This window comes from Tachypleus tridentatus, chromosome 3 (assembly GCF_004210375.1).
Source record: "Tachypleus tridentatus isolate NWPU-2018 chromosome 3, ASM421037v1, whole genome shotgun sequence".
Lineage (NCBI taxonomy): Eukaryota > Metazoa > Arthropoda > Merostomata > Xiphosura > Limulidae > Tachypleus > Tachypleus tridentatus.
In genome coordinates this window covers 73,160,731-73,183,011 of record NC_134827.1, presented here as the reverse complement: position 1 = coordinate 73,183,011, position 22,281 = coordinate 73,160,731, and the positions used below count along the sequence as shown (strand labels likewise).

At 32.6% G+C, this 22,281-nt stretch overlaps 1 protein-coding gene across 1 annotated transcript in view; it reads left to right on the top strand.

Moving 5' to 3' along the window:
- Rpn8 (regulatory particle non-ATPase 8) overlaps positions 1-17,483 on the top strand; it is a 57,807-nt gene extending 40,324 nt beyond the window's left edge. Inside the window, exons 5-7 of the mRNA XM_076494806.1 lie at positions 9,877-9,968; positions 14,401-14,512; positions 17,065-17,483. Coding sequence (XP_076350921.1) covers positions 9,877-9,968; positions 14,401-14,512; positions 17,065-17,400 — 540 coding nt within the window. The 3' untranslated portion in view covers positions 17,401-17,483. The remainder of the gene's footprint in view (positions 1-9,876; positions 9,969-14,400; positions 14,513-17,064) is intronic.
- Positions 17,484-22,281: the final 4,798 nt, after the last annotated feature.

Genomic DNA, 22,281 nt, shown 5'->3' with positions numbered 1-22,281 from the left:
GTTGGCCTTTCCAGTCATGGTTTTGAGTTATTTTATGTTATGGCCATTTTCAGAAAGTAAAGTAATACAAGTTTTAAAAACTTGTAGCAAAATTTTAATTATTATAACTTGCCAGGGTAACTTATGGTGGTTATTGAACTTACCTGTCAGTCTTCCTGGTAATTATTACCAGGATAATTCCAACTATGCTACAGAAAGTTATTTACAACTTGTATTACTGTAGTTTTTCTTTACAGCTGTAGACCAGATGTAAAAATTGGATTTAATGCTATTTTTGTTTTTGATTCAAAAATTAAACTTTTACTTGTTTTACCTTAATTTCCTTTTATGAATTTTAATAATTTTACTTTAATTTTAAATTTTTACTGGATGTTTGGGGCAGATAGCCTAGCTGCTTTGTGTCATAAAATATCAGACCAACCAACTATATTTAATGATTTCACATGTCACAAGCTTTGTGCTGCCACTTACCCTAATATTAATGTGATTGAACTGCATCTCGCATGAAAACAGTCTCGATCAGTAGGAATATGATACAACTTTCTGATGCATGTGACTCCCTCTATTCATTTCTTCCAAACTATCACTTCTTATTTGACAGTATTATCATCAAGATTTTTTTGTTTGTACTCTCTTCACATGTTTTTTGGTAGTTGTTTTGTTAATTCTATATGAAGTGGAGATGTTTTCTGCTTCACAACCCATTTGAAGTGATAACTTATCTTTATTATTCTTCACTTTTTTCTATTTTTTGGGTGGTTTTTAATAGAAGCTTGTTTTCACTTTGAAAATGCTGTCATTTACTTCCAGCTTAATCACATATATTTGAGGTGGTGATGGGAGATTGATCATTGTATGAGTTTTGTTGGGCCTTGAGATTGGTAGGCCACACATTTGGGTCCACTAACTCTGGACAAATAGCTATTTTACTGTTCTAGCTTTTTGAATATTTTGATATTATTATTATTTGCACTTGTTGTGTATCAGTTACACACATTTAGTTAGATTTGTACCAATTTCTTGTACATTTTAAAGTGTTTCAGTTGATGTTTAGTAGTATTCTTTTGAACAAAGCTTAGGTTTAACGTGTGTTATTTTTAGTCTACCTGCCATTAATCTTACTGATAAATCCTAAATTAGGTGAAATATATAATTTCTTCAACAAACATCATTTACTAAAATTTTTATTGTTAACATGAACTTAATTATTTTTACAGTATAATGACTTTTGCATTTTCATAATTATGTTTTATACTTCTTACAATTCATTTTGTTTTGGGATACTCCTGAATCTGGTTTCTGCCCAACTTTTGTTCCTTGTCTTCCTCCTCACACTGCCAAACTCTTTCAGATCATCTCTTTTGACACTTTTCCTTCACCTAGTCTACTAGGCCTACCTCAGCTCTTTTTATACACATTTCACACTTTTTGTTTTGTCCTTTCTTTTCCAGACATTTTGGTTGATGTTGAGTTTTTTTGTCTTTACTTTTGAGAGATTGTTCCAGCAAACTTTACCCTCCATGGGGTTTGGTTCATTTTGCTTTTGCTTACCGTCATGCAGATTGTTGTTTTTTTCTTATTATATATTATAATTTATCTCGGACAAATGTCAGATTTATTATGTTAAGTACCTTATGTACTATAATTTCAAAGAGCTGGAAATTTGAATTTAAAAGTCAATTAAATGTCAGTATGTGTTACATTTATGATTTTGCCAACAAAATTGATACACACAATATTCTTTCTTAACATAAATGTATTTTAGTATACAAACAACAATACAATTTATACTAATAATTACTACAGATATCGGTTTATATACAAGTTTTACAAACTGACAGGCTATACTCAGTCTTCTGTTTGATCTAACACTGAATATTGTATTGATGGTCCAGGTCCTTAGTGTGCAAATTAATTCTGACTTGATATTGTTACACCTCACTTAAGCTATCTAGCTGTCTTTTCATGGTTGGCCTCACAATACTTACAAAATGAAAATATTTAATGTTGCTGTGGAAATATTAACTTCCAAAGTTAAGTCATTGAAATTTGTAGTGTTCAAAATCTATAAATGTTCATCAAATTGGTGTAGTTTTCCGATCAGTAAGCTTTTGTCACAAGTATAGCTTCCAAGGCTTATAGTGTACTGACTATAATGACCAAAAAATATTCTGGTCTGTCTTTTGGTGTGTTGGTTGATATACTTTAAGGCAAGATTCTCAGATGTTCTACCATGTTTGAAGAGATGCTAGTGTTTTCATAAACCATATATTGTTGGTTCTTGCTGTCGAAAATCTACAAATTAAAAAAAACAGGCAGGACTTGTGCAATACAATCCAACAATATACATCATGTGCATCAAATTGAAACAAATGTAGGTATTAAAATAAATGCATAACAGTAAATCCATAACACTTCACTTCAAATCTCTGTTGTGTGTATTGCAGGCAAACTCTATTAATCCTATCCCTTTCTAATTAGATAAATTTCCTACTGGTAATGACCTCCATACATTTTTCTTAGGCATTCCATCTATCTCTTGGGTATTTTTGTGGAATACCATCCTCCTAATAACCTCTGTGTTGAGACAGTTGCCATCTTTGACTCTTTCTCTACACACTTGGTTTCTTTGCTTTGAAATCTTCTGGGGTGGGGCACTGTCTTATACCAAGGTCAGTTCATTTACCATCCATTTCTACTTGAGACTTATGGCCAGGTTTTTTTTTTTCATTGGTTCTCTTCTTTTTCTTTTTTTTTCTCCCTCTCTCTATAGAGGGGTACTACTATGATTGTATCATCTCATAAGGTGTCTGTGATATTCCATTCAATTTTTCTTTGCTGGTTGCTCATTTGTCTCATTCTGAACCCCTTCATTCATCTTTTTATGTTCCATGTCTAGAACCTTCCCATTATTTACCTGTCCTACCTCTAAGAGTTCCTTTATTAGTTGTTTATTCTCAGTGCAGATCTGAGTTCTGTAATTAATCTGTACCACCTCAGTCACTTCTAGACTCTTTCCCTTTTTCCTCTATTGTCTTTTATCACATTATAATGGGCCTTTTCTCCAGGCCCATTTTTATTTCTTATTTTTTATTTTATTTTTATGTCTAGTGGTTTTGTCTAAGTTCATTTGCCATAGGGTTGAGTACTAGTTTAATGTCTTGACCATCAGCCTTGTTTCAGATCTGTATATCTTTGTCTTCAGTTATTTGTCTACTTGCTTTTGCTGTCAGTGGCTTCAGACAGAATTGGGGCCTGTTATACCTTTTTGGATTATCATCCCACATATCTTTCATGGATGATTTCGTTCATCCTTTCCAATCTGTGTCATGACTTTTTGACTGCTCTTTCCTGGCTGATACAGATTTGGTTCTCTCACCTGCTTCAGCTCTATATGTTACTTTTGTTCTGGATCAATTTTCCTACAATCAACTTTGACTACTCATGGAGCATATTCTTCCTTTTCTTTATATTTGTTTCCATCTATCTCCCACCTTTAATTCCAGTTAGATCTAATGGCCCTTTTTCTATTCTGGGTGTTTTATTGCCTTCAAGGCTTCTTTCCCTTAATTCCTTTTCCTGCTGTTTCATTCCTTGTTCCCACTTCTCTATTTGTAACTTTTTTTTTCCTCCCATACCCTTTGGATTTGGCTTTTGATTAAATTGATGCTTTCTTTTCTGCCTCCTTTTTCAACATAGTAAATTCCTGGTGCCTTCACTCTGATTAGACACTTTTCCTTTTACCTCTGATTACACATCATACATATATGTCAAAATATCTGGGTCAGGTAGCTGTTTCTTCCTTGTTAAGGTATTGTCTTCTACTTGTTACCATCCTTTGCTCTTTGGTGAGATTGTGAGTGAGTATGATTACTTTTTCTATATATATCTTATTTTACAGGGACGTGTGCTTTTTTCATTGTGAATCTCACTCTGTAGTGAGTGTTGCATATCCAGGTACATTTAAACTAGTTAAAACTTTAGTGTAAGGCCATGATGACTTAAGAATTTTAATTTTTGTGTCCACTGTTGAGATCTGATGTTCCACAAGATCACTCTTTAGGTTTTCTTTGTGATATATAATATACTTAAACTAGTCAAATCCACACTGTAAGGCCATTATGGCCTAACAATTATAATTTTTATGGCCACTAAATGCACACTGTTGAGATGGAGTGTACCACAAGATTGCTTCTAGGTTTTCCTCTCAATATATTTGCTTCATTCATATGTCCATTTTGGAATGTACTAACCCATGGACTTCATGGGGATAGCTGCACATCCCAGCCATTCCTTAGATTTTTTTCAAAATAGGGTTTTCATAGTCTCCTGTTGCACTGTCTTCAGAATTGATGTTCCTCTAGGCTCTCCACAGCATCTTCTCTCTTCCCCCACTTTTTGTTCTTCTGGTGGAGTGTGGGAGTTCTTACCACTTTCCATTTCCAAGCTGCTGAAGTGGTGGATCATGTAGGCATCTTTTTGTGTTTGATAAGGATATACAATACAAATAATTATAGAATCATTCAGTTGAGAGTAGGTCAGTGATGTTTTGCTGGTGTAGATGATGAGATGTCATCTAACCTGATGTTCTATCTGTATAAGGGTTTATACAATGGGATATTGTGGCTTTAAAGTAAACAGTCAAAATTGGAGTTTACCTCTTTGATCGGGATCCCTCTTGTGGATGTTGGTTCCCAGTATTTGAATTTTGGATTCAAAGCTGAACCAATCAGCATAAGTCATCATGCATGCATTATGGGTATTTGTGTTTACTCACACAACTATACTCATTTCTTCTACCAGTGTTGTGGGTCATGGTTATAGAACTTGCAGATTAATACATTTCTTTCTTTCACACTATTCCTCAGTAATTTTCTTATACCAAGGATGTTATTGCACTGGGTCCAGCTCTAGTTAGATTGGTTTTGAGTGAGATATCCATCATCCAAATATCAGGTTCCCAGTTTGGTCAAACAATTTATTGCATTGCTATCAAGTGTCCCATTCATAGACTGGGGGGTACAAGATTCACTCTGGTCTGCTGAACTTGAGGTGAAGTCTGTATGATCCTCATTTTTTTGTTCGTTACCCATGGCTGGATTTTTTTTTTTTTTTTTAGTTGACTTGTCGGTTGTATGACCCTCTTTTCTACCCCCACACTGATGTTGGTTCCTGGTTGCTGGGTTGTGGATTGTAGTTGACTTGCTAATGGTACAATTTTCTTTCTTATCCCCATATCAGTGTCAATTTCTGGCAGCTGGGTTTGGATGCCTTTGACTTACTGTGTATGGTTATTCATGCCCTAGCAACTCTACACCTAAAGGCACATCCTTTTACTTTCATTCACACTAATGTAATCTATGGGACTGATATTCCAATATTATGTGGAAATCCATATTCAACCATTGTTTTGTCCCTTTTCAATTTGCTTCTTCAAACTCCACCCATGTTTGTGATGCCTCTTTCCACACTGGACAAAGAGTGTCCCTACTACAAAAGTGGTGTGGTCTCCCATGTACGATCCTCTACAACAAAAATTGTTCTTTTCAGAGTGTCCTTCAGATACTATTGAAGGATACTTCTTTCCTTCCCTTGCACCAGTCCCACCATCTATTCAGTGTGGGATTATAGCTATTTATGTGAATGGAGGTAAATTACCATATCTAGCATTATAATTTTTCTATACTGAAAATGTATATCCTATTGGTAGTTACCTCCATTCAAACTTCCTCCCTACTGAAAACCATTGCTTCCATTTTCTGCCAAAACTCAAAGTGACAGTTTAGTTGGCTCAAATAGTGGGAGTCATAAGCATCAAAAGGTTGTGTCACACTTCTGTTGGTGGAGGGTTGCTGCATGATATCTTGCATGTGAAACACAGTTGAATCATGTTGATATTGGAAAACATGTGAGCTCAAAGCTTGTGGTATGTGTAAATAATGTTTCCTATAGAGAGCAGCACTGAATAAGAATAGCTTTTTATGAGAGTGAGAGGTACCTATCAAAAGTACATTTTCAGTGTGTGAAAATTATAACTTTTGCCACTTATGAAGATGCCTGTATTTACCCTGTTGGGTCTCCTGTTCTGCATCCATTACCACTGGCAGTGGATGCATTCAGTCAGGAATAGTCTGATTTCTTTCTATTTGTTTAATCAAATTAATCTCCTTCCTCAGGGCTCTCCCTTGTTTGGAACACTCATTGTTGGGTCTTTCTTGTAGTACCTTATTGGCCAGCTCAGTTGTTGTTTCCTCTGCTGAATGTTCTGACATCTTCTTTTTCCACCCTCCCAATCCTTTCTTCTTCAGCCTCTTCATTCTCTCTCTCTCCATCTCTGTCATCACTATGGCTTCATATGTATGATTTGTCCAATCTCATGCAGAATGATGAAGACTTCACATGTAGTCTTCTTCCTGTCTTCCTAAGAAATTTATCAACAGAAGTGGTGTATTTGTTGCCATTGGTCTTGGCTTTTTTTCCCCATGTCTTTTCCACCAAGACTTAGATATCTTGACTATTGCTGGTCATTTGGCACTCTATTGATTACTTTCCATTTTTTCACTTATATTGGGTTTTTTCCTTCCATTTTTCATTCAAATCCAAATCATTTCCTCTGGTCCTATTCATGAAGTCTGCTGTGATATGGTTCACACTTTTTCCTGTCCTGTGACTCTCAGTCCTATCTCTTTCTTCTGTGGAATCTTTCATCCAACTAAGATATTCCTTCTGTTACTCCTACTGGATGGGTCTTACAGCTTATCTGTTCAATGTATTCTTCATTGCATGGAAATATATGTTTTTGCTTCCTGGTTCCTCCCATCAGTTTCTTCACCTAATTCACTCATTGGCTGTTGTCTTCCATTGTCCATTGTAAAAAACTGTTTGGACTGGCATGTGGACAACTCCTTAGATCTTTTTCACACACTGTGTCCAACATTTGGCTGTTTCTTCCTTGTTGGGCTGTGGAATGCCTTCAGTCAAAATTCTTCACTTTATAACATATCTGACTGGGTATTTTTTTTTTTATCTTGCCCTCTTTTCACAGATCCTTGTAGTCCTTTACAGGATTCCACTCAGTAGCAAGAGTTGCCTGTTAAGGGTATACTTAACTGAAATCCACACAGTATAGAGCTTCGTGGCCCAATATACTTTTCACCCATGAGATGGGTTGTTCCATAAGACTGTTCAGTGTATCTTCTCAGCACTAGTTTTCCTGAACAAGGCCCAATCCAGACTTAACCAACTCATAAACTAGTGTGAGAAAAGCAACTAGGAGATTTCTGTATTTACTCTGTGCCTAATTTAAAACCAAATGTTGACCTCCTTTTAAAAGTAGTATGTTTGTGGTCACCCATTGCATTGTCTTACAGTGATAAGCTTCTCCAGACTTGCCCATACTTTCATCACCCCCTTATTTTTTTATGTAAAGCATGGGAGTCCTTGCCACTCACCAGTTCCTAGCCATTTGGGTGGCACCATGAAGGATGCCTCTTTGATATGACCATTTTCATTCAGTAAAGAGTAGGATAGTGGTGTTTTGTCTGTGTAGTACAATTCATCCTACTGGCTAGCTTTCCTTAATCCTATCAGTGCCCTGAGGTCAGGCTGTGTGGAGTTGGATTGGTACAGGACCAGCCAACATAAGTCCTCACTCAGTTTTAGGGCAAATATTACTTTCTTGTTCTGCCTTACTGAAGGTGATATGGATGGGATGCTCCTTCTAATACAGCCTAAAAGCCATGTTTCCAGTGATGAACTGAAGTTGACCTACCATGTGCTGTCTGATGCACCCTAGCCACATTATATATGTTGTATTTCAAAAAGCCTAAGGCTGATTTTGGAATGTACTTGTATCTTCTGCTCATCCTTGTGACACTTCCTTTCTATTGTACCCTGATAAAGACTAAATGTGGTCTCACATGAGTGTACCTCTATACTGTTCCAAGGTATAAGGGGTTACATTCCATGGATTCTCTTCAAGCACTTCCTGTAGAAGGATCATCTCGGTAAAATTATGCTTCACTCTTTTCACCACTTTAGCATGAGATTCTAGCTACATATGAGAAGAGATTACATATCATGTCAGAAGTTAACATTTTTCAACACAATATGCAATATCAACTAATACCTCCACTCACATTTTGCACTATTCCTCCCAACTTCCAGTGAATTGTACTTTTTTGTCTTATCTGACAGTGATTGAATAATCACTATAGAAGGAGACAGCTGTGATAGAAAAGAGTGTCGTGCTTCTGTTAGCAGATGGCTGTCACATGCTCATTTTCATGCTGTAACTTATGAATATTGTGTGGGAGTCTCAAGACTAGGGGCAAGCAAAGAAATTCATATAAAACAACACTTAATTAGGAAAGCTAGGTGTGAGTAGGGGTGAGTAATTATCAGAAATACATTTCTAATGTTGGAAAATAGTAACTTTCAATCTGATATCAACTGTCAACCCCTATTTTTGAATGCATAGTTCAGAAAAGTTGGTTATGGTACAAAACTGAAAGTAACAAATTGTGCTTATGAGTCATCAGTATTATGGTTGAAATAACCTACAGAATGACCCTGTTATGAACTTTATAATTATTACACCAACACAAGTTGTCTTGAAGATTACCAGCAGAATCACAAGCAGATAGATAGATAATTACTAGCTCAGCAAAATATCCAATTTTAATCATTCACAATCAAGAAGCTGTGGAATGACATTGTGATTTGTTTTAGAAGTCTGTTCCACACAAGTTAGCAATACTGACTAGCATTCTTTGCAGAAGCTATGCATAGTATTCTGTATAATGAGTGGCCAAGGCCTGAATCCTGCTGGACAATGAAGTCTTCTAGGCAAAAGTGTGGAACATAATTTGAATTTTTAATTATTTTAACCTCTCACAAAATATATTACATTGTCCTTGAATCAGATATTTCAAGAATAGGTCTTACTCTGCATGGTCTGTACAACTTTGAAAAGTGCTTGATACCTAAATTACCTGCAGTTTTCTAATTATTATTTGTCATTTTGTCAATTTATGCAAGTATTCAGGATTCTACATAGAAGAGTTTTTCTCTCCAGAAGAGCATGTTTAAACATCCAACTTACAGAATAGTACAAATACTTACATGTATGTCTGACACTTACAAGAGCCAGCTATTGTCTGACTTAATTCAGTGGGCGAAAGTTATTTCTGAAAATGGAAGTCATTACTTAGGGTTAGGAAGACTGTCTGCTTTGACATGGTAGAAGATATTTTTGGGGTTTCTTAACTGTGCAAGTTAGCTATTGCTATAATTATTTTTTCTTTAACTTCTACATTGACCAAAGAATACCACAAAGTATTAGTTAACACTGAGTAACATTATTGATAATACTTCCTGTAATATTACAATTGTTTTAAATTAACAGTAATTTACATGATTAATGGTGTAAATACTCATACAAGGACCAAGTTTTATAAAATACATCAGAAGGACAGCAGAAAGAGTGAAAATGTATTACTGATAGCATAAGTTCTCTATGAATTATATTCAAGAAGAATATAAAAAAAAATTACTTTATCAATGAGTAGAATGGATGATTTGTGATATTCAGGAAATAGTCTTGACAAAAAAGGGGTTCCTAAAAACATGGTTTTTGTGAAAACAGTTTATTTGTAATGAAAGAAAGTCAAAGTGTTATTTTTATAGATGTAAAGGATACCACATGATTTACAATGTTGAGAGGAAAGACCCAGATTGAAAATATGAAATGACTAATACCTATGGATTAAAGTTGATCGTATGATACAATAATGTGTATTTACTTTAATTATTAAGTCAAGTTAAAATAATATTAAATTTTAAGGAACAGTTTGATTAAGTTCTAATTTAATGCAGGATGGGACACCCACAACCAAAACATTTGAACATGTTCCAAGTGAGATAGGAGCAGAAGAAGCTGAGGAAGTTGGAGTTGAGCATTTGTTAAGGTGAAGTTTACAAAATATTCACAAATGAATCATTTTATACACTTGAAATTAAGACCTTAAGCTGTTAAAAACTTTTGTAACTTATTGTGTATTTACTTAATGTCATTTGGAATTATGTTTGTTTTGGAGTCTTTTTCCTCAAAATATTAACTATTTAAAAAATACAAGTAAATTATGTTAAAAGAAATATGTAGCTGTAGATATTTTATTCAACTATACATCGAAAGAATTTTTAAAAAAGTCACATTTGTGAGGATAAATGCAACTTGCATAATTTTACAATTGATCATAGTGGACAAACTATTAACTTGTATGAAAGAGAAAACAATGAAAATAAATACAATAGCAGCAAACATTAATTCAGTATTTAAAAGAAAAAGATATGTCAGTTTCATAGCAACTAAATATGTTTTTTCTCTATTACTTTTTAAAACAACTTTGTAAAACCATGATAAGGAAATAATATGTCAGTTAATATTCTTTAATTCAAATTTGACTAACCTACTTCACTGCAGTGGAATGCATAACAAATAAAAGTATACAAAAGGTATATTATCAAGCATTAAAAGTATAATATTTCACTGTTTCAGGAATATGAATAATTTAAGCTGGTTTGAATTTAGATGAAAAGTTATAAAGATAAGATTAATAACAGTGGAACAGCAGCAACCCTATTCAAGAATGAAGGGTTGAAATCAGCAAAAACAGTGTGTGACTTTGTTGTCATGTCTAACAAACCTGTTAGACCCTTGTGTAAATCTGATGAAATATGTAAATAAAAAGGATATAGAATTAAAATATTTCATTATGTTTAATACTTTAACATTTATATATCTCTTAGGGTTGTAACATAAAACCTGATGAAAGTTAAAAGTTCAGCAACAAAACTCTGGTGACATGGTCACAAAACCTAATTGTTCTAACTGAAAAATAACACAATGGGTTCTATTGACATTTTTTCATACATAATGGCACTTTGTAAGAAAGTTAGACTGGGTAAACATTTTAAACTCTTACAACTTAACAGTTAAAAAGTAACTTTTAAACCTATATATATGTCCACTAAAGCAAAAAATATGTGATTATACATCATACATGTTGAGGAATACAGAACACTGGAATAAACTGATTTTGTTTTTCATTTTGAGTGTCAAAGAAAGGAATAACATTGTCCAAGGTTGTGACTGGCTTCTTTCTTCTCTTTCTAGTATAATGATTACACTGCAGTTTTTAAAGCAACACTGTCCAAAACGTTTATTACAGAGTAATTTGCCAACTCATTTTCAATTTTGTCTTTCATGTGTGAAGATGTATCTGTGAAATTATGATTTGTTTTTCACAGTTGAAGTCACTTAGTTTAAATAATGGTGTAATGTTTATAGGTGAAAGTTGGTCTCTATGATGAATCAACTGGTCTTAAAATAAACCTGGCTTCTCTTTGAATAGACACACATTAATACTATCTTAACTTTAGCTAGTTTAATAATGATGCTAATTATTTATGCTGTAACAGTAGTACCTCTAATCATCAGAGGACAAAACAGGAACAGTGAAATTAATAAACTCTTTGTTCAGTTGCAAGGTTTCTACAAGTTCAGGACTAAGTATGGCTGCATTGCTAACAGCTCCTTAACGTCACCCCTACAGTAAAGTCAAGAGTAAAACATATTAGTTGCAAAACAAATTATTTAAGTTTTTATAAACAGGGTAATCTGGTGTAATTTAGGTAGAAAATAAAAATATGCCTTTTATTAAGGGTTTATAATAACTACTACTGTGTAATTTCTTTTCAGAATAAATAGGCAGGAAATTCTGGGATCTTTGTTTATGAATTTTGGTTCTAAAATTTATTTTTCATCATTTAGTTTTTTTTTACTTGATTATAAATGTAAGTTATTCAATTTGTTATAAAAATGTACATTAGATGAGACAAAGTATTGAGCTGGCTTATCAGTTGTAGTGAAATAAGGTTATACCTGCTTAATCAATAACCAGCAAGTAAAACCTTGATACTTAAAACCATTTGCACTTGGAAAATCCATATTTACTGAATTGAGGGAAAGAAACAAAAACAGTTGTACATTATCAATGACTATGGTACTATACTAATGTTGCCATTACTAGTGAAATCATGGTTTTAAATAAGTTAAATATTTGTGAAACATACAGTTGTATTTGTTTTTTTTTATCTAAATTCTGTTAACATTTTCACTTTACAGTGGAGGGGTGTTACTATGGGGTTGTCTTGTGGTGGTCTTTCAAAGCCTTTTTTGTTGCAATGGGGTTGTCCTGTAGTGGTGTTTTGGAGTCCTTGAGGATGTTGCTGTGGGATTCTCTTGTGATAGTGCTTCAGAGACCTTGAGGATGTTGCTGTGGGGTTGTCTTGTGGTGGTGTTTAAGAATCCTTTACTGCTCTAAATGCACTATTGTATTCATTTTAATAGGGTTTTGAAGAACATTGAATATTTCCTTCTTTGGTATTTGATTTCTTGAGCATATAAATTGTTAAAAGGTCCAGCTGTATGTGTATTGCTCCTTGGAAAAAGTTGGGAGTTAATGGTCCTCCCAAAAGTCTACCAGTAGTAAAGGTGCATTGTCAAATGGTCTTGAACTCTCCATGAACCAAGTGTTAGATGTGTCATTCATACTATCAATACTGTCATCTGATAAAGTGTACTTAAACCATCACTTGCTAAATAGTGGTATTCTGCTGTTCTATTTGACAGACCTTTTTTTACTTAGCCTTTGATTAAATTTATGAAGATAATATTGTAGTATGTGGAACATAATTGAATAATAGTAAATTGATAAACATTTTATAAGTGTAAAGAAAATTATTTTATGTAGCAAACCAGTGTTCTGTTGAAACATGCAGAATATTTTCATTAAGCTTGTAAATCATTCTTTAGCAGTTTACTATTTGCTGTATTGGAATAATTTGCATCTGTGCACAAGTACATATTACTTAATGGTATATTCTTAGTACAGTTCTCTGTATGTCTTTGTTCAGATTTTCTTCATAGAACAATATTTCCATTTTGCTCAGTCATCTGAATTAATCTTGTATAACTAATAACTTGCTACAAAGGTTAAAAAGTACTTCAACATGATCATCAGTCTAACTTTCAGCTTGGTGAGCACCTAATGTCGTGACCATCAGCAGTTTTAGACAAGCAACATTTAGAATCTGTCCTGGAGAAACTAAAAATGAATTCAAATGATTAATGAAAGCCTTCAACTGATTTTTGAAAAGCAGATAAATATCAGTAAAGTTAAAACTGTATTTCAAAAATTAGGGTAGTTAATTCCAACCGACATACCTACAGTTGGAGGCAGGTATTATAAAGAAAAGTTAGTTTGTGATTATTTCAAAGACAGGCTTACTCTCTGTTATGGAATCTTAGCAGAAAAACATACAATACCCTGTTCTGTTGTCTCATTACTTTGAAACTATGATGTACACCTGTGATAGGTAAAAAATTCCTAGAAATGCTAAAATGTAGTACTTGACTTTTCAATGAACAGCTAGATTTTTAATTCTATTCACTTAATCTTCACATACTACAGTTAATACTTTCATATAAGTAGAACAATAACTAATGTATTGCCTAAACAGGGGAAACCAGTGAATTTTCATCTGGAGAAAGAACTATAATATCGGAAAAAATTATAACAATTAAATCAATACAATTCCAGTAATTTTGCATTAATAGTAAAATGGCACAATGAACTATTCCTGTCTTGTGTTACTAAACAAGAAAGTGTTTAATTGGAAGATATATATTGATATTGAAAGGAATAAAGATTTTTAATAAATCTATGAAAGAAGCACTCAAAAATATATTAAATATCAATATTCTGTTAAATATAAATCAGTGCTGTTACTTGTGCTGTGCCACTTAAAGGTGATATATCAACATTTTGTTCAATAGAAATCAGCACTATTACTAGTGCTGTGGCTCTTTAAGACTTCATCCTGCTTTTGTTGGTAACCTTGACTTCTATATTCCAGTATTCCATTTTATTTGCATGTAGTGAGTTATGCTTCTGTATTCCAATGGGAACCTGATGTTTCAGAGTAATATAACTCACCAAAGTGTCTATTTATAGTTTCAACAATTTGACAAACTTCATTCACTGTACTGTGTGTGTGTGTGTGTGTGTGTGTGTGTGTGTGTGTGTGTGTATACATAGTAGCTACTTTCTGTTGAACCAAATCACTCTTTTCATTTTGGTGAAAATACAAATTGGTCTGTTTTGGTTATTAGTTTAATAGAAATACCAATAGGAAACACATTTTCTAAAATATGTGGCTGTTCATCAGATTTAGAGAATATGATTAGTAGAATAATTATAAACAAAATATCTTAATCCTAGTAGTTTATTTTATAATATTTCATTAATTTACATAAATGTTGATCTTGTCTTCTAGGGACATCAAAGATACCACTCTTGGTACCATGTCACAGAGAATTACCAATCAGTTGATGGGACTGAAAGGACTGAATTCACAAATCAACCAAATCAAAAAATATTTAGAAGAGGTAATGAATGGTATTCTGCAATGTTTAAATTAGACCAGTAGGTGGTGATTTGTATGTTCCCACCATGATTTTTACATTTAATCACATTATCATCTTAATCAAACCATTTGGAACATCCTATATTTTATTTCTTTGGTAAAAATTAGTTCACTCTTCTTAAGCCTAGTTCATTTGTAAGTTTTCTTGTATGGATGATTATATTTGTATATAAATCTGTGAATAATAAGATATACACTATTCCTGTAGTTGTCAATAACATCTCTAAGATATGATTTTATACATGTATAGTATAACATTTGTGAAAAGCTAAACTAATGGTTCCTTATATAATGCAAAAGGCCTTGTTTATACTGAATACAACAGATATAGTGTAGCTTATGTATTATTAAATAATTCTTTACTTTCATCCATTTTTTTATATGATGAGCCTGCACTTGTGTATGATCTGCTTATAACATAAAGATATAACCTGTATATGTTTATGAACCTGTCAATAAAATAAAAGCTGCTTCTGTGTGGGTTTGTTGTTAGGATTGGTATTTAGTTTTATAAACCAAAATCTTTATTGAAAAGTATTACAAGTCTAGGAAGAATCAAAATCATCAACTAAAATTTCAGCAAAGAGCATTCCAAGCTGTAAATTCATATGAACATCACATACATATAAATATCTCCAGAAGCTACATAATGTGTAGAAAGTTCAGCTCAAGTTTCAAACTGTTTCTTCTGGTAATATTTTTTTAAAGTTTTCAACTCAATAAAACAAATTATACGGCAACAAGAGTTTTAGAGTTAAGTTAATTGTATACAAAGCTGCTGACAGGATTGGTAGGTGCTGAGGTGATTGACAGGTATCGATGATGTTGAATGTGGACCTGTTGATGGGATTGACAGGTATTAATCTGAGCTTTGTGTGCATTATCAAAACAGCAAATATAAATCTTACTTGCACATGGATGTGTTGGTAGAATTAGTAGGCTTTAAGCTGCTTTTGTATAAATTTATTAATATCATTGATAGGTTTTAATCTATATTTGAGTACGTTTATCTGTTAATAAGATAGAATATAATCTTGCTTGTTTGTGAATCTGTTGTTTTAAGCTGCTTGTGTGTACATTTATTATTAGTGCTGGTAGGTTGTAGGAATTATCAAATATTTTGTCTATCTAGAAAAAGTATCAATACACGGGTGAAATGTATTGTAACAACCCTAATCTAGCCCTTTTATAATTGGTGCTTTACAGAATGTTCTGTGTACTGCCTTTGCCCCCAAAATTTACAGTATGAGGCACTTTTGCAACAAAATTTATATTCTTAATGTGTTACAATACCTCAAAACAAAAAAAGATGTTACAGGTTTATTGTCAACTACATGATTGTTGAACTCTCCCAAAGCCTAACATATGAAGTAGAAGATGCCCACTCTCATTATAAAATTCTACAAAGCCTGTTTTGTAAGTTATAAGTAAATCCAATAACCTAGAGATTATTTCTAGAAAAATCTTAGAATGTGAAAGTAGCAACTAATGAAAATCTTCTCAACCTAATGGTATACCTTTATGTTTGGCTTCCCTATCTTAAATTGAAACTTCTGTAATCATTATTAATGCAATAACATCTTTTCACTCAGCTAACCCTATGTGATAAGAATAATAATAAACTTAATGTGCCCACAATTCTAACATCAATATGTTTTATATTTTTTTAAACTTCTCTTTACTTCTTTAAGGTTTTATTAAAAGCAAAGTTATTTGAAACAATTAACCAGAAAGGGTGTGTTTTTCCATTTTGTACCTTAAAAATATGGCAAATAATGTTGCTTAAGCATGTTTTCTTTGCTATAACTTCAATTATTTTGTTATCAATATACTGGAAACACTTTGAATACACTTATGCTTTCCAATGGAACTTGTATATTAACTCCAAGTGCATGCCTGTTTTAAGTACAATGCATACTGCATTTGTAGCCAAGTTCTTTATGTATGCAGTTATTAAAACCAAATTGACACAATTATATTGGGGTCAACCTCTGGTAGATGCAAATCAAATAATCATTGGAGATCACAAAAACAATCTTCATAATACAGTTTTCTTGTTTGCATGATTAACTAACTTTTGTCACTTCTGAAATACTAAAAAGAATATTATCAAACACTGTGTAACAGAATGAAAGTGTTCTATCTATCTGTCTTCTCAAAAACTAAATTTTTTTATTAAACATTGATTTTTTTTAATGATCATTTAATCAGCTTTTATATCAACCTGTTAACAGAACTTGCATGAACCTGTTCACAGAACTCGTACATTTTAATCTACCTTTGCATGAACTTGTTAATGGAATTTGTATGTTTTAGTCTGCCTGTGTATGAATGTACATAGTAAATATGATATTTGTTTGGAGGTTAGTATGACAATTTTCAGTATATTTTTAAATTTATAGTTTTTCTCGTTTTCTTTTATTAGTGTGTATATTGTTTTAAAAGGTGAATAAAATTAAAATTTTTCTTGTCTGAAGCATATACAACTAAACAGAAATCATTTATGAAATATAGGTGGTTTCAGGAAAACTTCCAGTCAACCACACCATCATCTACCAGTTACAGGACATATTCAATCTTCTGCCTGATGTGTCTAGTCCCAACTTCATTAAATCCCTTTACATCAAGACCAATGATCAGATGCTGGTTGTGTATCTTGCTTCCATGGTGCGCTCTGTCATTGCTTTGCATAATTTAATCAACAATAAGCTTACTAACAGAGATGCAGAAAAAAAAGAGGGAACTAAGAAAGATGATAGTAAAGACAAGAAGAAAGAAGATGAGAAGAAAAAAGCAGAAGAAGGGAAAAAAGATGAAAAAGGCAAAAAGAAAGAGGCAGACAAAAAGTAATTGATTCACAAAGACACAGTTATGAATATTCTATACTATCATTTTATTTTCTGTACATTTAGGAAATTAAATCTCTCTTGTTCTACTTTGTTTCTATTAACTTTTGTGGCAAACATGTAAAACTGATTGTGTTCTACAAGAACACAAAAACTATCTTAGGAAGATGGTGAAATTAGTTAATTAAACACAAATACATTGTCTTGGGAATAACCAAAATGAGACTATTGATAATTGTAAATTTGTAAAGTGTCAATCATTGAATCGAGAATTTTGGGTCAAAATGCAATTTGTTCTTCATTAACATCTGGTATGAAATATTGTTTACAAGTTTCCATCTTCAACATTTTTTTATTATTGCATTTAATAGTAACTTCTTGGTTGAAATATTAACATTTAAAAGTAATTTATTGTTCAGTTTGGTTTCCAAGAAGAAAATTCTCTTCCACCTTTTCCAGCTACCCAATTCTTTTACACTCATTCAAGTTTCTGAATTATAATCTTTCTACACCTTTTTAATTTCTTGGATTGTTTTTTCCCATCTTTTTAAAATTCTTTGTCACACTTTTCCTTCAGTTTACAGTCTCTAATTACCCTTCTGTAGCTTTTGAAATGTTGCACGTTTTTTAACTTTCTTATTCTATTCATCAAAATGTTTTCAGCTGTTATTTTTGAGACTCGCAATAAACAGATTTAGTCTCATTTTAAATAAGTAACTATATGAAAGCATGCTTTGTATTTATGACAAGTCAGGATATATGATAGCTATTAGGAATTCAGATATACTTTTTGTAATAAATCAAGATGATATGTTTACTGTGTCCCTTTTCATGGTTAACTACATGGGAATTCAGCTTACAGTTTCTACAACAAATCAGATTAATTGATAACAAATTAGTATTTAATTATAGCTTTGTATCTTTGATATTGTAAATTTTTCTTTCCTTAGGTGGGTTTTGTAAATGAATTGTTGAAAATAATTTGAAATCTAGTCTATGTAATGATAAAAGATTAGTTCATTTCATCCTTAACCTACAAATTACTTTCACATTTACACAGCTATAACAACTTGTAGGTCTAAATATACAAATGATTTTGAATTGGAAATACTTCACTAATGGTACTATAATTAACAAAATAAACTGACTTGTACTTCATGACTAATTGATTAAGTAATTGAATAAATGAAATAATTAACATTAATTAAAAGACTTTTGAAATAAACTGACTGATTTGCTACTATCTTGCTAATTGACTGACCCACTTATATCTCAGTTTTAGACATTCAATGAAATTAAGACATTTTTGATGTCGTAGAGCAATCTAGACCTATTTTGATATGTGTTTTCAAACTAATAAACAAATTACAACATTAAAAATAGTTTTATGACACTACATTCCTCTTATATTGTGAAGTCCCTTGAACAATTTTAATACAAAATAATATAAAACACCACAATGAATTGTCCATTCTCTTTTGTTCAGATAGTTTTGTGTTATAATTTTACCCATGTATATTGATAAAATGGTGTCTTGTCCCTGAAGGAGTTCTTCCCAGATAGGTAGTTGCAGAGATGCCAACCATTACAATTTGAGCACAATCATTACGATTTTGGTGTGTACATTACTATTATACGCTCATACAGACAAATATTATGACTTGTTGCAACTCCCAAATTATTTTATATTATTTATATTATATAGGTCTATACAATAAAGTGATAAATTGTTCCCCCAGGGCTTGAAAGGGGTGAAAAGAAAATTTCTAGTGAGATACAAATAAATTTTGATAATAGATAAAAGACAGTCCAAATGGCTACTTGCGATAATCCTGTTTGTGCTTGATATGATAAAAAATATTTGTATCTCCAACATCTACCAATAGTTTGAGTGCGGTGCTTCTCCATACTGGGTATGTGGGGGAATCCATAGTTACGTCATCAGTGCTTGTCAGCCAATCAGTGCTCACGTAGATGAGTATTTCTCGTTTTCTAAGCGGCATAGAAACACCAATGCGATCGTTCACAGGATGGAAAAAAAGAGGCCTCATACACCAGATTGTCTTGTTTCTGGCAAATCTAAAAGGACTAAAACTGTGAATCAAAAATTTAGGAAAGAGTATACTGCAAAATATCTGGTCATTGCATCAAAAGTCAGTGACAGTCATGTGTTTTGTACAGTTTGTCACATCAATTTTTTTGTGGTGCATGGCAGGATAAACGATTGTTCCAGACATACAAAAGGCTGAGGCGAAGACAAAAATGATGCAGATAACGACATTTATAAGTAAGAATTCAGAATATGAAAAATAATTTCAAAGGAATATTTTTAAATTTATTTATTAAATACACAAAACACAATTATAAATGAGCAATCTATAGCAGTAATAAATAATAATAGTTATAATAATAAACAGCTTAGAGACATTGGTCAGGCCTAGTAACCGCAAATGATAAAGGGCTCTGTCTAAAATTATTACGCTCAGTCATTTGAAATAGTTGGCATCTCTGTAGTTGAATGAATTCATTGGCAGCTCCAACCTCTAGTAGTAATTTCAACAAGAATTCTGAGCTCCTCCACAGGTTAAAGTTCTACTGACAAATTCTCTGAAGCCACCCAGTTGGCTGTTCTCCCACTGTCATATTTCCAAAGACGTCATAGTGGATGATTTTTGTTTTGTATCATCTGTAAAATACATGTCCTACTGAACACCTGTTTATCTTTGAAGTTTGTACTTTCTTGTGGTGGGAAGTATTCAGCCATAAAATTTCATTCTCATGAAATTTGGTTTTATGACAATTAACATAATAGTAACTTTGAATTTTGTCACAAACTAATTTAAGTCTTTCCTGAGTGAAGTCATGCATGACATCTTTATTCTTTAAAACTGCTAAAGTTCTAACCACCAGTCTCTCTAGTCATGCTGGACTGTCTGGTTTCTCTACACTAATAACTGATGAAATGAGTATTTAACTTTTTGGTGGTACACTGACAACCCTATCTGTTGTTACTGAGTTCATTTTATAGTGTAGCAATTACCTTATTTCATAAGGATTTCCTGTTCATAGAGTGAGATATTGTCTAAAGCTAGCCTAGCGTTGTATCAATTTTCATGAAATCTGCTCTCAGTATGCATTCTACCTTGGTATCAGTTTCCTTCATATTACGAGATGTAAGTAACTTCCAAGCTTCTTTTTGTTGGAACTTGTATGTCCACACATCAACCTCTTCTTTCTTCACTTCTGGAGGAAGCTTTCCATTTTTCATTGATAAATTGGGTCAAACACTTGTAGCTAGCAAACCAGTAGATCAGCATACAAGGTTGATCAGTGGATTCATGTAGGATTTTCTTAAATAATTAACTTATCTCATTTGGAGTAAGTGGAAAATGCCTAGTTGACTTTGCCCCATAAATCTACCTAGTTACTGTCTTTTTGAAGTGTGGTTAGTCTTGTATTTTCAACCTATTTGTACTCTGAGATTCTTCCTTAGTTTAGTGTCTCCTGGGCTTGATAACAGCTGTTGATTCTTTGGCCTTACTTCTCACTATTGTGTTTTCTTTTTCTGGTAATCTTTGGGAGGAGCTCTATATATTTTGTACAGGCTTTAACCTACAGTTACTCTTTTTGGTGGACTTCTCCATTCCATGTAACTAGCTCTCTGATTTTTTTTTTACTCTGCTTAGACTATTGTTAGAAGAAGTTGACATCTGAGTACTACATAATTTGATGATCTCATTTGGTAGTTATTTGCAACCATGCTTTGACTAATCTAAAAAACAAGATACTGTGATAAAAAGGTACCATGAGAAACATAGTGTTGAATTGACCAACCAAATTATCAATTTGTATTTCGTAGTCTCATGATTGGATTATCTAAGGAAGGTGCTGACATCGCAGATTGTACAGCATCAGTGGTAAAATGTGGAGACCAAATAAGTTTTCCAATTATATATTTTGTAGAAGATAGCATTTTAGGTTGGAACCCTTAAGCTGATGCAGAAAGAAGTGTATCTTGTTTGTTTTCCAGTATCTTATTCTGTCACTAAAATTTTTTTCTATCTCACTGATGTATTCTCTATTTTGTTTATTCAATGTTATTCTGCATTTATTCAAAGTTACTGTTGTAATCCACTGGTCTTTTCTTCAGTGAAATTTTTTTTGCTTTTTAAATATGTCTTTCCTTTAACATCTCTAATTTCCTGTCTCTTGTTATCATTCAATTTTCTATAAATTTCATCTCAGTCCTCAATGTTCTGTCTTATCCTTTTTGTCCCTCTTAATAAGTTCACCTCCAATAACTATTTGATCTTGCTTCTAGATAAGTTGCCATGTCAATTTGTTGAAATTGAACCAAGTTATATTTTGTTAACTTCATTTACCCTCTAGTTAACATAAGACTGTAAAACAATAAAAATAGAGCTTGCATAGTAAAAATAACTGTTGGGAACTCAGCCTACACTCTTTATAAATGAACATGGTATACTTATTAGAGTGTGAAAGTGACAAAAAATAATTGAAGATCCAGCTTACAATCTGAATCAGGAAGTCTGATAAACATGTCACTTCAGAAATAATTTGATATTGAAAAGGGATGTTCCAATTACTGTAACTCTAATGTATGCGAGTGATGGGATTTCAGCTTGCATTTCTTTCATGCTTTATAAATGATATCAATAAACAGGTATAGACAACTTTACAACGTACTGTATTAACTTCACTTAATTCATGGTTTAAAACTCCTTAGTGACTGATAAACAATGTATTGTCTGCAGTGTAACCTATTCTGAATTTTAGTTCAATATTACATGCTATGGGTTACAAGCAAATATACTTTACAATCTTTCCATACTGAAACAAAGTGTAATAATATTTAACACACAAA